General features: G+C 42.7%; 1 protein-coding gene across 1 annotated transcript in view; it reads right to left on the reverse strand.

The window, feature by feature from the left end:
• Positions 1-13,280, reverse strand: part of LOC136438583 (glycine receptor subunit alpha-1-like) — a 51,494-nt gene that overhangs the window by 15,872 nt on the left and 22,342 nt on the right. The window contains exons 3-4 of the mRNA XM_066433447.1: positions 3,403-3,470; positions 875-948 (exon numbers count right to left, since the gene is read on the reverse strand). Coding sequence (XP_066289544.1) covers positions 875-948; positions 3,403-3,470 — 142 coding nt within the window. The remainder of the gene's footprint in view (positions 1-874; positions 949-3,402; positions 3,471-13,280) is intronic.

Below are 13,280 nucleotides of genomic sequence, written 5' to 3' on the forward strand. Positions count from 1 at the left end.
GAGGTTTGTCATTATCCGCAAAGTGAAAAATGATTTCACCTCGGTGAGGCGAGCTTCTAAACACTTAACGTGATTACGACAGTAATGGGAGTTTTATTACACAACCCTGCCCAAGGGCCAATTCGTTATAACAAGATGATGTTACCAAATAAAGGATATAAGGTCCATTACGTCACGCAAGGGTTGGGTATATTAGATGCTGTAAACAGTGATAATCACGTTATAAAGCTGGTAGCTTTTCGTGAAAACTTTATCAGTGTTTCACGATCCGTGACTGTGTGCCAGATGGCACGTCTCTTTCGGTGATGTAATAATGGTTATTAAAATATGACTAAATGGCGAGAATGTACGGCTCCGAATCTGACTTCCTTTAAGAGACTCTTGAAGTAACGGAAATGAAGTAAACGAACGGACACGGACCATGAACCAGCTTTCGCCCTACTTTATGTTGTATGTTGTAGAAATTGTATATTGTTGTACCATAAATATGTAATGATATATGTTGGTAGAGTTATTAGGACTCAAATGACTGTGTATCTCTGTTATATTGTATCTGACCCTTACCTATTCCCTCATGACCTCGATGAAAAGCGGCATGCGTGCCGATTTGAGCTTATCATGAATAAACAAAGGTTCAAACAAACAAACAAATGTTTATGATATGTATATTCGCATTCAGCTTTGATATGCTGAGTAATGTAGGCCAAGAGTCGTCTAACGTTTTGTACTGTATCATTTGTCCTTCTGTTGAATCTAAAGTAGAAATGAAAGAGGTAATCCCCCAGCAAACTTTAAAATGCGCCAGCAGGTAATATGTATATCATAGTAAGATAAATAAAATCAAAACAAAATGAAAGAAACTTCTTGTACTTACCAACTGTCGCTTGATATGTTCGCCAGACGGAAGTCTCTCCACTCACAGCCCATGATCAAGCTTAACGAAAAGTCCTATAAAAACAATGCATATATAACAATGGTCCACGCATTTGTCAAGATGATGTTGATCACCCTATGATACTAAGGCTCTACTCAAATTAAACGTCTATCAATGACCACTTAAAGCAATGGATCTCGACTATGTTCCTGACAAAGCAATTTTCGATGATTTGCGTCCAAACTTTTGGTGATTAAACCTTCCATTTTTTTACAATATCTGCACCTTAAACTGGCGAGCATGGTTGCAGATGATAACCATACCATTTTGCATCATCTCACTTTAAACGCAATTCCCCAGAAATAAACGTATTCGTTCTTTTTAATAACTTAATGCATTTACTGGCAAATTTCCGCGTAAAAAGCCATTTGTTCTGGTAAAACGTAGTTCTTTTCTGATGCAGATTGCATAAACAGTAGTGGTAGGTTAAGAATCGTGCAAATCGTTGTTAATACAACAGTCTTCTGATTGTTTCAACGGCTTCTGATGAAAGACACGGGGCAAGGTTGGGTGCAGCAGGGTGCAGCTTTCCTTGACGAGGGACATTTTTGTGTCATGCCGTTATTCCGCAGAGTTACTGTGTCTCCCGGTGGGTTTAAATCGCCTTCCTAAGTGCGTGGGTTAGACATGTCGACTCTTGAGCTGAACTCTATTAACCCCTGGCAATAAAATAGTCATATTTTCAGTACAGTAAGTAGAGATGCAATCTCACAAATACTGCTATTTATGGCTCTCCATACGGTTTATTTCAGCCATGCGGCCGGTATGTCACAGCTTGCAGATGGGAATAAATATAATTCATAGCCGCCGAGCTACAATCACGTTTTCTTGTAACGGTCTCAGTCTATCATTCATGTCACCGTTTTATCGTGTCATTATCGTTTATTGGGTCCATACGCTCCGGGCTATTAACTGTCATTGCTGATAACGTGTCATAACGTTTATCTTCAATGCAAAATAAAAAAAAAAAAATCCTCCCACACCATAATTGATGTATAGGGCGGTGCCCATCTCCGTTTCATAGCCCTGGGGCCACACTGTGGTGCAATCACTGCAGCAGGGGGCTAGTCCACTGGCAGTGGAGTGTGTTTAACTTCCATACTGTTTCATAAGTATGTACCATTTTTATAAAGTCTTTGGTATGACTCAATGCGCCTCTTGTCCAGAGGTGCCCTACCTGGGGCTAGAACCCCAGTCCTTCTGGTCCAAGTAATTTGAACCAGATGTGGCAGAGTAGCAAAGGCACAGACCACTACACCACAGGGACACCCCCCCTCAATGCAAAATAGCTTGGCCAATATTGTTATATAACTGCTATAACCTCCATTAACTGTGATTATTTGCAACAAGAAACACGCCTCGGTGATGGCTAAGTGTCCATATGTCCAGTGGAGTATTAGTCTTTTAGAGTGAAGTAAACTTTGAGAGGCCATAAAGACAAAGATCACGCTGTCTTGGCGCCAGGCGCCTGCTTTGAGTCTCAATAAAGCCAATAAAAAACAGCACAGGGCATTTTATCGTCTATATCTGAGGGAAAAAGTATTCCAATTGATTGCGCATGACACGACTTTTAAATGCTTCTTGTCTTCAGGCGATCTACTGGTAATTGCGAGATCAGCTGTTATTATTCTGCGACGAGTCTGTAAGATCAACCAGGCAGAAACCGAGTCATCTTCAGCAGTTAAGATCTCAACCTAAAGGTGCGGATTTTCCAAGTGAAGTTACAAATGGGTCGACCGTTGGCCAGCTGGTATATCTCATGGGCCAAAAGCGATGGCCATGAGCCACATTGTAAATCTTGTGGGCCACTAGGGATGGCCCATGGGCCACGTGAAATTTCAAATGGACCACTAGGCGTGCCACGGATAATGTCGTTGGCACCGAGACCGGATGCAGAAGGCACTGTGTTTATGGGTCATCGTGTAACTATGTTTGATTATGTAACAACTACATTCAAGTCAACACAGTTTCAATACTTAATGATGGGTTAGAAAGCAGAGGAACTGGCGTTTGTGTTGAGTGTCGCTGTTTGGTGCATTAGGAGGAAAACCGTTTAAGCCCCTATCTCACTGGACTCGTGGCACGATTGCGGCCTCGCTGTGAACGAGCGATTTGACACAGCACTCAAACGAATTTTATCGATGAAAAATGAATCTTTAACGCTGTGTATTGTTGACTTTTTAGTCATATTTGTACATTTTGCATGGTACTCCCATTACAAAGTCAAGGGTAACGTGGCTGCCAGCGTGCCGTGGGCCCAGTGAGACAAGGCTTAAGAAATAAAGGTGGTTTTGATCTTAGCAGGAGAAAATGTGATTGAATTTTCAGAAAACGTGGGTTTATATGATCAAGTCGTCCCCTGTTACTGCATGACATATTCTTGAAGAAAAGGGGAAGATGGAGTTAAGGTTTCTAAAGACATCTCATCATGAATGCCAACGAGGTCAATTGTACTTAGGAAAACTCACCATGGTTTTCTCCGAGAAGGACCCCATGCTGTCTATGTAGACACTGCAGCTCACATCCACAGGCTGGTCTACAACACACAAACATACACAGGTACAGCGTTAGTGAGGTAGGGCCTAAGTAGTTCTACACAACAGTGGTCTACATTTGCCAAAGCCTGTTTAATACTGATGAGTGGTACAGGTCTCGGCATACATATTGTAACAACATTCTGTTGAAGCTGTTTTTACTCACGTCACCCAATAACCACGTCTCTTGATGGAGAAACAGCTTGACTAGGGCCAAACAATATGCTACTTGACTAGGGCCATTTCTCGGCTTAGATGATTTGAACTCATCCCATTGACGCCTTTCTGATGGCCCGGTAGTATAGGTACTTAATCTTTGTAATCATTCCAAAGCTCGGCCCTTACACTGGTGCATCAAATGACATGACTCAATAACGGCAGCATGTGTAGCTTAATGCCACTTGATGTAAGGATCTTCTAGGCTCTACAGCCAGTGACATTTCCTCGGTGTTAATGACACCAGACCCCCTTAACAACAGCAGGGAGAGTCGCTCTGAACGCCACCGCAGAGTCGTGTGACTACAGAAAGTCTATCGATATCCGTAAAGTTAGCTGACATGAATCACAGATCGCTTATCGCGAAATCGCAAACTTGTTCCGCCATCCCAGCTGGAAGGTGCTGATCGAGCGAACAATGTAGCAAATTTCAGATCTGGGAGACTGATACATATTTGCGGGGTCTGTGTGTGCCGATCCGTGCGGGTTGATGGGCGCATTGATCGCTGATCACCACCGGAAGGTGGATAACACTGATACTTCGTAAGCAGGAACATAGATCGTCTTGTTCTACACTATCGATCTTTTTCTACAGAGACCCGTTCGCGACCTCCAGACTCATCTATATTCACAATGCACGGAGAGGATATCTGCGGATGATCTTGTTTGTAGTTTGAACACGATGCAGTTTTTAAGATACGGCAGAAGCAACGCAAAACCTTCGTCGAATGCGGTTTCACAGTATGGTCCTCGATAACTTTTAAGGAGGTACAAGGATATCATTTTGCCAACCATAAACTGCACAAACTGTTGTGTGACAGCGGCACATCTGGATGATTCTGCTTGTAGTTTGGACACCATATGGCTTATTTGGATGTGGCAGAAGAGCGTAAAATGGTGGTTGGATGCAGTTTCTCATTAATGGTCCCCCGATAACTTTTTAAGCAGGTACATGGGTATTATGCTTATACTGCATAGGCTGTTGTGTGACGACGGTATGCAGTTTTATTACCGGATTATGTACTCTTGGTTCTCTATTCTACAGGACAAGGTACCCTATCAGAGGAAATGTGCTGATGGCTATCAAATTGTATGCTCTGATCCACACGATTTTCTTCCCAAAGTCTTTAACTCTTCAAAAGCGTTTAAATGGTCGGTACTGTCTTAAAAGGAGGCTTGTCTCTAAACCAATCTCGACAGTTGTGCTTGTTCGTCCGGTGAGAAAGAACCTTTTAAGACTTTCTTCACTCCAGGTAGCCGTTGCACAGCGGTGAGAAACGATGCGGGAGTTCCTTGTTGCTTGAAGGACTGCTTACAGGGGAGTGGATCAGTCACGCTGAGCTCTGCTTCTGCTAACGTCTGCGGAGGAGCTGGGGTGTCATCAGAGGAGACAAATGTGCACAACTTCGACACAATAACGGCGAGCCGGTGGCAATACTTACAGAATCGATATATGAACTTAGGCACGACTTAGATAAGCTCGTTTCGCGGTCGCACCTTGACGGGAGCCTTCCGGCTTCTCCCGCTGCCATCTGTCACTGGGTTATCGCTGTGCTGGTCGGCGTCAAGTGGCAGCAAACTCGATAAGTATCTGTTTCAGGGACAAAGTGTCGTACCAAAGTTCAGCTGGTGTAGAAACACCTTTACTAGCGTCTTACTTGCTGAGAATTTGACTTGACTTGAATGTATTTTATGAATAGAACGTCATAATTTCTTATTACAACTTTTACAAAATGACAAACGGGACTCAAGTGAACTCAGTTTTCGATCGAAGAATGGATTTTTGAGTCTAAGTCATTGTGGAATGATTGAAAGTCAACTCCAGAGGCTAGACTTGGCAAACATTCAGAAACCGAGTTACATGGCAGGGGAGATATTGCAGACAGCTGTTACAGTGACAATGGCACAAACATACCAATCGGTGACACATTACATTTTGTGGTGTTGCCTTTATTCTTCATGATCTACCATGTTTGTGTAACCGTGCGCTTGTAGCGTGCGTATATGCGTTTTCCGATGCTTTACAACAGCAAAACGCTTTGCCTGAAACATTTCCAAAGTATTGCGATTGCATCATTAATGACGGCTATCAAGTGCAAGGAAAGACAACGCCAGTAAAGTAACGCTGAAAATCCCCGGTAGGTCTCAGCGGGCCTTCCCAAGATCCTTCACCTTCATCCCTGCTAAGTGGTGTGGCGGCGAGTCTGCGCACTGGGAATACTGCCGGCGCGCGGAATGTTTGCCGATGATGAGACGGTCCCTCAGCGGCTGATCATCGACTTGCCGATGTAATCATGACACATCGGCGGTGTCGGTTTCAATACACGGATACATGATTGTCTCTGCAATTGCGTAAGCTTATTGCTTTATTTGCAAATTCCAACCTGAAGGCTGGTTGCAAGTGAACATATACAGATGTGCAATGAAAGAGGAACCAATAGAACAGCAATGTCTAGTTCACAAGGAATCTTCGTGATGTTAGTAGAAATGTAGTTCTTTTGAATGTTTTGAGATGGTAGGATTTTGGATAAATTGTAGCGACTTTTAAATAACCTACAAGATGTGAATCAAACATCTGTACTTCTAACCGCCTCTCAATTTTTATATGTATTCATTTATCAATTATCAATAATGATACGGTAATTTAAAGTGGGGTGATTCTCACATCTTACACGATGCCTTCTCTAACCATAACCTCACGTTGGTAATGGTTTTACCTCCACCCTGCCCAGTAAGAGGCATGCCTGCAGGTTGTTTTCTTCAGTGAATGACGGAAGACCTTTCCTAGTGATGAACACGGTCTGGCAGAAATGGCAGGGCCAGTTGCCAACTTTCTTTAACGATGCAATATTTTGACCTCTCCTTGTGCGGTAGGAACCATGATCAGTGAAATATGGAAGCGCTTCTAGAATGATGAACATGACATTGTCTGCTGGAAATGACAGAATCTTTCGCCAATTTTCCCTAACCATGATCAAATCCGCCCGTTTGTAATGGTTTGATCTCTGCCTGCGCAGGCGTACAAATTGGCACAGTGAATAATGGAAGAGTTTCCCCACTGATGAAGATGACATTGTCTGGCAGGAACATTTGATTTCCGTTCTGGGAGACAGCAGAGATACAGAAGATCACGCCGTGAGCCGGAATAAATGCAGGAGATGAAGTTGTTGGAATGTGATTGCAGGACTAACAATGTTTGGGTTTACCACAAGCACGGCGAAGTCCCACCTTTTATCGTTACATGCACCAAATGAGCATGAAAAATAACGAGATCCGGAAATCATCCACCAAACGAGTCTGATGCTAACTGTGTTGGAGCTCCATCAGTCGTAGATGCGCGAAGTAAATAGTTTACAAAGTTGTTACAAAGTTACATTTCAATTCTTGATTTGCTACAGCTTTGGAACATCGCCAATGCAGCACTCTAAGTATGCCCATCTTGTAAACTTTAAACTTAAACATGAGTGATTTTATTGCAGAGTTTAAATTTTCACTTCGTGTAACTTGCAAAACTATAGCTGTAACTTCTACTCTTTTTTTCCTTGTCATCATCTTTATCATGAATCTATGCACGCTCTATGCACGTGAGCGTAGCTGGTCCCATGAATGATGCCAGGGGATACCGGGGACTCTGTGCGCTGTCCGGCCCGATAAATCAATACTAATCGGTACAAACCGCCTTACATGTTACTCGCACAGGTGGGTCTGCACATCCTCGGTATAATGATTATCCGGTTTCGCCCTGACCAGCGGTGTACTGTAATTGGATGTACTGAAATGGGGCAAAAAAGAGAAACTGAACGTTTTCTGAATTTTAAATACGGAGGACATTACAATGGAAGCTAGAAGATTGACGCTCCACCTCAGAGTACCTTCAGCCACTGATATGTATGAAGCATACATGTACATAAGTATCTAATACCAAGACTTAATAAGGCATTGGAATCCCCTTGATACACAGAGCTGGACTTTATTGCAAACACAAATACACTACTGATATACGCCTTTAATAAGCTCATATGAAAGCGTGTGCACTGCTGATATGAAAGTGTATGCATGGTAACCCCAGGCACAATAAAGGAAATCTGCAACACGTAAGCCGCAAGGCAGGTTTACTTGAAGAATCGAAGAACCGTGCTCCCACAGGTACACCGTGGGTGGTGCGATATACGGAGGGTGAAAGTGTTTGATGTAGTGTCACGAATCCGTGTCTTCCTCAGCGCGAATGCGTGCCTGCTGATAATGTAACACTGAGACGGAGTCTTATTCGTCTTTGTCCCAGCGAGGGCGAGACGAAATTCGGAACAAAGCTGGCCAGGCTGTTGGCTCCCTGCTGCTACACGGTCGACACCTGCTGCTGCATACCCGAGTCCAAGTTCATGAGTTTGAATTGCACACTTACATTGCAGACTTACATTGCAACAACAAAAAGATTTGCTGCCCCGTAGCTTCCAGCTGAGACACCTTTAAATTCCGTTCTCTGTACCTAATGCATCTTTTTATATTGTATCATGCATTGTATATATTGTATTATGCTATGTATATCCTAAGTGCCTTATTGTCGCATTCAGTGTAATTGTAATGTTAGTGGTCCGCAACATCAGCTTGTCTGCCTGGCGTTCCACTGTCTATTGTATTGTTGCAATTTCTAATAAAGATAAAGATGAGATTGAATGTGCGCTGCTTCACGGCCAATAGCTCACCTGGCTGCTGCTTCATGTCAACATACATGTATCAGGCAGGTAGTTCAAGTCCATAAGTGGGAACGTGCTTGGAGTACGGGATCACCGCGAAGGGCCACCATGGCAGAAAGATTGTCGCCTCTCGTCCAGATGTACTTCAACATGCAACTTAAAGATGAACTTCTCACCAAAATGAACATACTTAATGTATCATTTCATGAAAGCAAAGTGCTGAAGCTTATGAGGTAGAAACCTGATTGCATTGTGTATTTGTATGTATGTATGTCTCGTGACTTGGTTCATCCTGCTGCCTTCGGTTCTCTAAGTACCCTAAGAATCCACCAGGACTTTATAAAACACCAAAGGTCCATTAGAGGAGTTTGAAAGCTTTTCCAAACACAGAGTAAAATACCCGGATAGCTATGTTGTTCCTTCCGACTCAGACGTTTCATAAGGAATCCATTATTCCTAAGGTCGATTCTATTTTGTTGTTGAAGGTTTCGATGCATCAAAAGTGGTGATATGGCCAGCTCAACATTTTGCACCATATCCTCTCTCTCTCTTTCATTTTGTACCGTATTCTATACGTGTATATTGTGTTATCGGTGGCGTCTAGTATACTACCACTGCTCCATGTACTCAAATCTGACAACCTGGCCGCGTCTCTTTTGGGAAAGTTAGATCCGTGCCACGTGACTATCATCATATACCCCACTAATAACAGAATCAATAACAGTTGTGCAGTAAGACGTCACTGAAGATAAATTACGCGACAGTACACATGCACAAATCTGGACTGCAGAGGAAGTATCGTCTCCTGAAGCTCATAAATCCTCCTCAGCAGAAGTAATCAATAGTTGCGTCCGTCCCCATTACCGCACAGCTGCTGCTGGCACTGCCGGTTTGAAGCAGTGGTGAAGGCAGAAAGATAATGACGGTTTGAACATCAACGAACTTTCGTACCATTCCATTCTAGAAACTAGATAATGCCCCATCAAACGTGATATCATAAATGCCTTCGATTTGATCATCACCCATGAGATCTAAAGCAAATATCACATCGAAGTCCATCGCTTGGAAGGTTTGATAAGTTGGCAGAAAGTTGTTACGTCCATCCCCAATACCTTGCAACTGCTGCTTGGATGCCTGTGAGCAGCCATATCAGTACGTGGCGGTTTGAACGTCAATGACTTAACATGCTAAATAACATAGAAAAAACAGCTCGTTAAATGTCCCGTTAATCAATGCAATGTCACGTTTATTTCATGAATGCCGATGACAATTTAAAGGACAAGAAAGCAGGACCCAGGGTTCTTCTCCCATAAAAACTATCTTCTGTCAGGGAGTTAGTAGCTAAATTGACTCCAACCCTCATCCCAACATCATAAATGGATTATCCTCTGTAGGGGATCTCTACCCGTCTGACTCAAAGAACAATAGAATAGGATTAGAGCAGACGACAGGAAATCATTTGCATATTAACTGACGTCTCAAGGTTTGAAAAATCCTGTATTTCTCTCACTAGTTTTTGAAGAAAACATTGTCAGACCAACAAAACACTAGTTACCCAGATACGTGTAGGTGTAACAAATCTACGTAATCAATACAATACGTAACTTTGCCAGGCAACTTTCCGAAAATCATAACATTGTGTTTTCAACTGTCAAAGCAACCCCTTCAAAGTTGGAATTGTATCTATATTTTCCTCAGAGCTGAATTAGCTTTGATAGCTGTGGGTCTAGAAGTATGACTTATACAATTGTGGTGACTACTTGATAGTCTAAGAAACCAGTATAGACTCAGGGGCTCTGTAGAAATGTAATTTGTATACTGACAGCCAATGTCTGAGACATTCTACCGGTGAGCATGGCAGGCCAGTGTTGTAATTGTTTCATATTCTTGGTTAGGTACTACATGCTGACTTGTTTATGTACAACTATACTTTGATTCCTTTTATACACTATATGATTTCAAACATGTGCTGAAGTAACTTCAATACTTGGTAAATTGTCTTAGCCAGCGAGCCCCTTCACTGATGTGAACACCACGGCATTCAGAAGCAGCTTTGTCTGGGAGTTTACGTTAGCTGAATTTATTGGGTGGTTTTATAGTCCAGCCTTGCTCTTTAAGCAAACATTACATTGAAGTAAATTGTTATAAAGTGCTTCCAGACCATGTTGTGATGCAGCATACGATTTTAGGATTAAGAATAATCACATAAAAGTAGTTTCCAGAGCTTTGTGCGTATCTGCGCAGCTGCGACCTCATAAAGGTTTATGGAGATTCTAATTCATGACACCCGAAAAAAACCGTAAAACCAACAAGACCATGAAAATAGACCACAATGTAGTCCGCAAAGACTTTCAGTGACATATTACTGTATCTATCTTAAAAACTTCTAGTACCAATCCAAGCGCCTAACCTGCCATTTACGCTGTTCTGTTTTCAGCCAATAGTGTGCAATATTCACTATTGATGTAATCAGTGATAAGCGGCTAGGCACTCCTTTCCTGGCACGGACCATAACGCCGCGTATCCTTGAGCAACAATAAGACAGAAATAAAGAAACTGATTGCTTTCCTCTCGGCAAACTCAATCTTCAATGTCCCTTTCATTTGGAAATACCTTTCAGGAGTATTTCATAACGTAGGCGGCTCCAATCTTCCCTCGTAAGCGGTTCTAGTGCTGCTGGGCTGATTGCATTCCAATGAAGCAGAAACAAAAGTTACCATCGATTTCCCTGCGCCAGAAAAGGCCATCTCTGCGCCAGATTACCACTGATTCTGTTTCGCTGAGTGGAAAAACTTCGGCGCCAGTTAGTTTTATTGTGTCTACACGAATCAGGATTCACTGGTTTTGCGTTTGTCTGATTTCGTAATCTACTTTCCTCGATTTTCGTCTTTGTTCTGCACCACTGTCGACTTGTTAAACATGAATACATTGCTGTCTTCGCTTTTTGTTTCTGTTTTATTTCCTCTTTGCTCCGTACAGCTGTCAGAATAAGTTTTGTTCTAACGTTGAATGCAGCACAGTCCTTCTATTAGCTCCCACTTGACGAGGAAAACGTGCGCGGAGTGAATCCCCGGCCTGCTGGTCGCATCTGGGGGATTATGCCGTATTAAGGCACAGGGGCACTGGTTGCGAACGATGGATTAGCTTGTGCGTAAATTCAATCAAGTATTGAAATTACAAAACTAACGTTATTTCTCTTGAGAATGAATACATGGGGTTTTCACATCACATCGTGGATCACATTGAAGACAATTAAGCTGCTCTGCTATTGATTAACGACGAATGCTGTAGCAAGATTTAAAAAAAAAGTCCTCTATTATTTTGCTGGTCTGGGTATTGTTATCGAAATACGCAGTTGGTGGTATTAATGTAGACTTATTGGGAATTATGAAGACAAATCTAGTGTCCGCTGCAAGTTCAGATATCGATATATACGACACTGCAAAATGAGGCTTATGATTCTTCGATTGTGTTGTTTCTGTCTGGTTCTGGTTCCTGTAATGTGTTATCTCTGGTTCTGATTCATGAAATATTTCATCTCTGGTTCTTCTTTCTGAAAGGCATTATCTCTTGTCTAGTTTCTCGAGTGCTACGAGTGCACTGCTACGAGTGCACTGGACATCACACACCACAAACAAAGAAGTCAATGAGCGTATCCACACTCTACAAGGCCCACTTGACAGTTTCCTGTCCTTAGTTAAAAACAAAAAACTGCAGTGGTTCGGACATGTGTCTAGGGCGAAAGGCACACTTTCACACACAATTCTTCAGGGAAAAGCGGAGGGTGCGCGGCCGCGGGGACGTCCCCGTCGGTCGTGGATCACAGACCTAAAGGAGTGGAGCGGTCACTCAGCAAACCAGATGACCAGACTGGCGGAAGACCGCCAGCAGTGGAGAGACTTCACTGAGAGTCATGCTGCCCCGACGGCTGATTAAGCTATGGGAGAGAGTGAGTGGGTGAGTTTCTCGAATGCGCTGTTTTTTGTTCTTGAAATATCTTCGGTCAGCAAACTTTCAGATAATGTGGCCAATCGAACCCGATTCAAGCCGAGAAAAATTTAGGCGAATGAAATCTACAACAGATAAAGTCAAACCTTCATTCTATTCCAACATGAAAGAAGTAAGCTGATTTTCAAGTAAAGTGCTCTCGAAGTTTATGGCGTCCCATTTAAGACTGTTGGTTGGACATAAAAACGCCGTCGCAGATTGACGTGCCATTCGGCAAGTTTGACTGTAAGAGGGCAGTAAACCCATATTAGCCTCATGGGAAGCGCTTAATCGTCAACACGTGAAGACTAAGGAATGTGTACGCCTCGCAGATTGAATAAATCACCACCAAGGTCCCCCTGGTCGTCCATATTCCAAGTTTGATGTGTCGACTGTTACACTTGGCCACCTATTGTCCCCATTCTGTCACCGTTATAAACTGTGAGCGATTCTGCCGTGGGGTAATCTGAACAGAAGGGACTGCGGGACTGCAGGCAAAGTAGATATTTGTGACTGACAGTCTTATCAGTTCTGGCCCTTAAGCAAGTAAGTAAGTAATCCATATATATCTAAACATCCATATTTCAGTATAAATGAATTGGGAAAAGTTCAGGTTTATCTGGCTGTTGCTGACAGCACGTTATTTATGTCATCCCAAGGCCACTCATACAGGTACATTCGGATAGAACTATCGGGAAAATCATGCTTTGAGGTCTAACGGTTTTTTAGATAATTGTTTCCTAAGGAAAGACAACTTCCTTTTTGCAGTGAAATCAAGTAAAGACGTTATCTTTTAATGACGAAAACTCACAAGCTAGTCATCTTTGATTGGGCTTGGACTCTCACCGTAGGTGGGCCGCCTGCTTTTATTTGGGCACTTTATATGTAACTTCCAAAGTTCACGTTTTAGATTTA

This window comes from Branchiostoma lanceolatum, chromosome 7, assembly GCF_035083965.1.
Source record: "Branchiostoma lanceolatum isolate klBraLanc5 chromosome 7, klBraLanc5.hap2, whole genome shotgun sequence".
Classification (NCBI taxonomy): domain Eukaryota; kingdom Metazoa; phylum Chordata; class Leptocardii; order Amphioxiformes; family Branchiostomatidae; genus Branchiostoma; species Branchiostoma lanceolatum.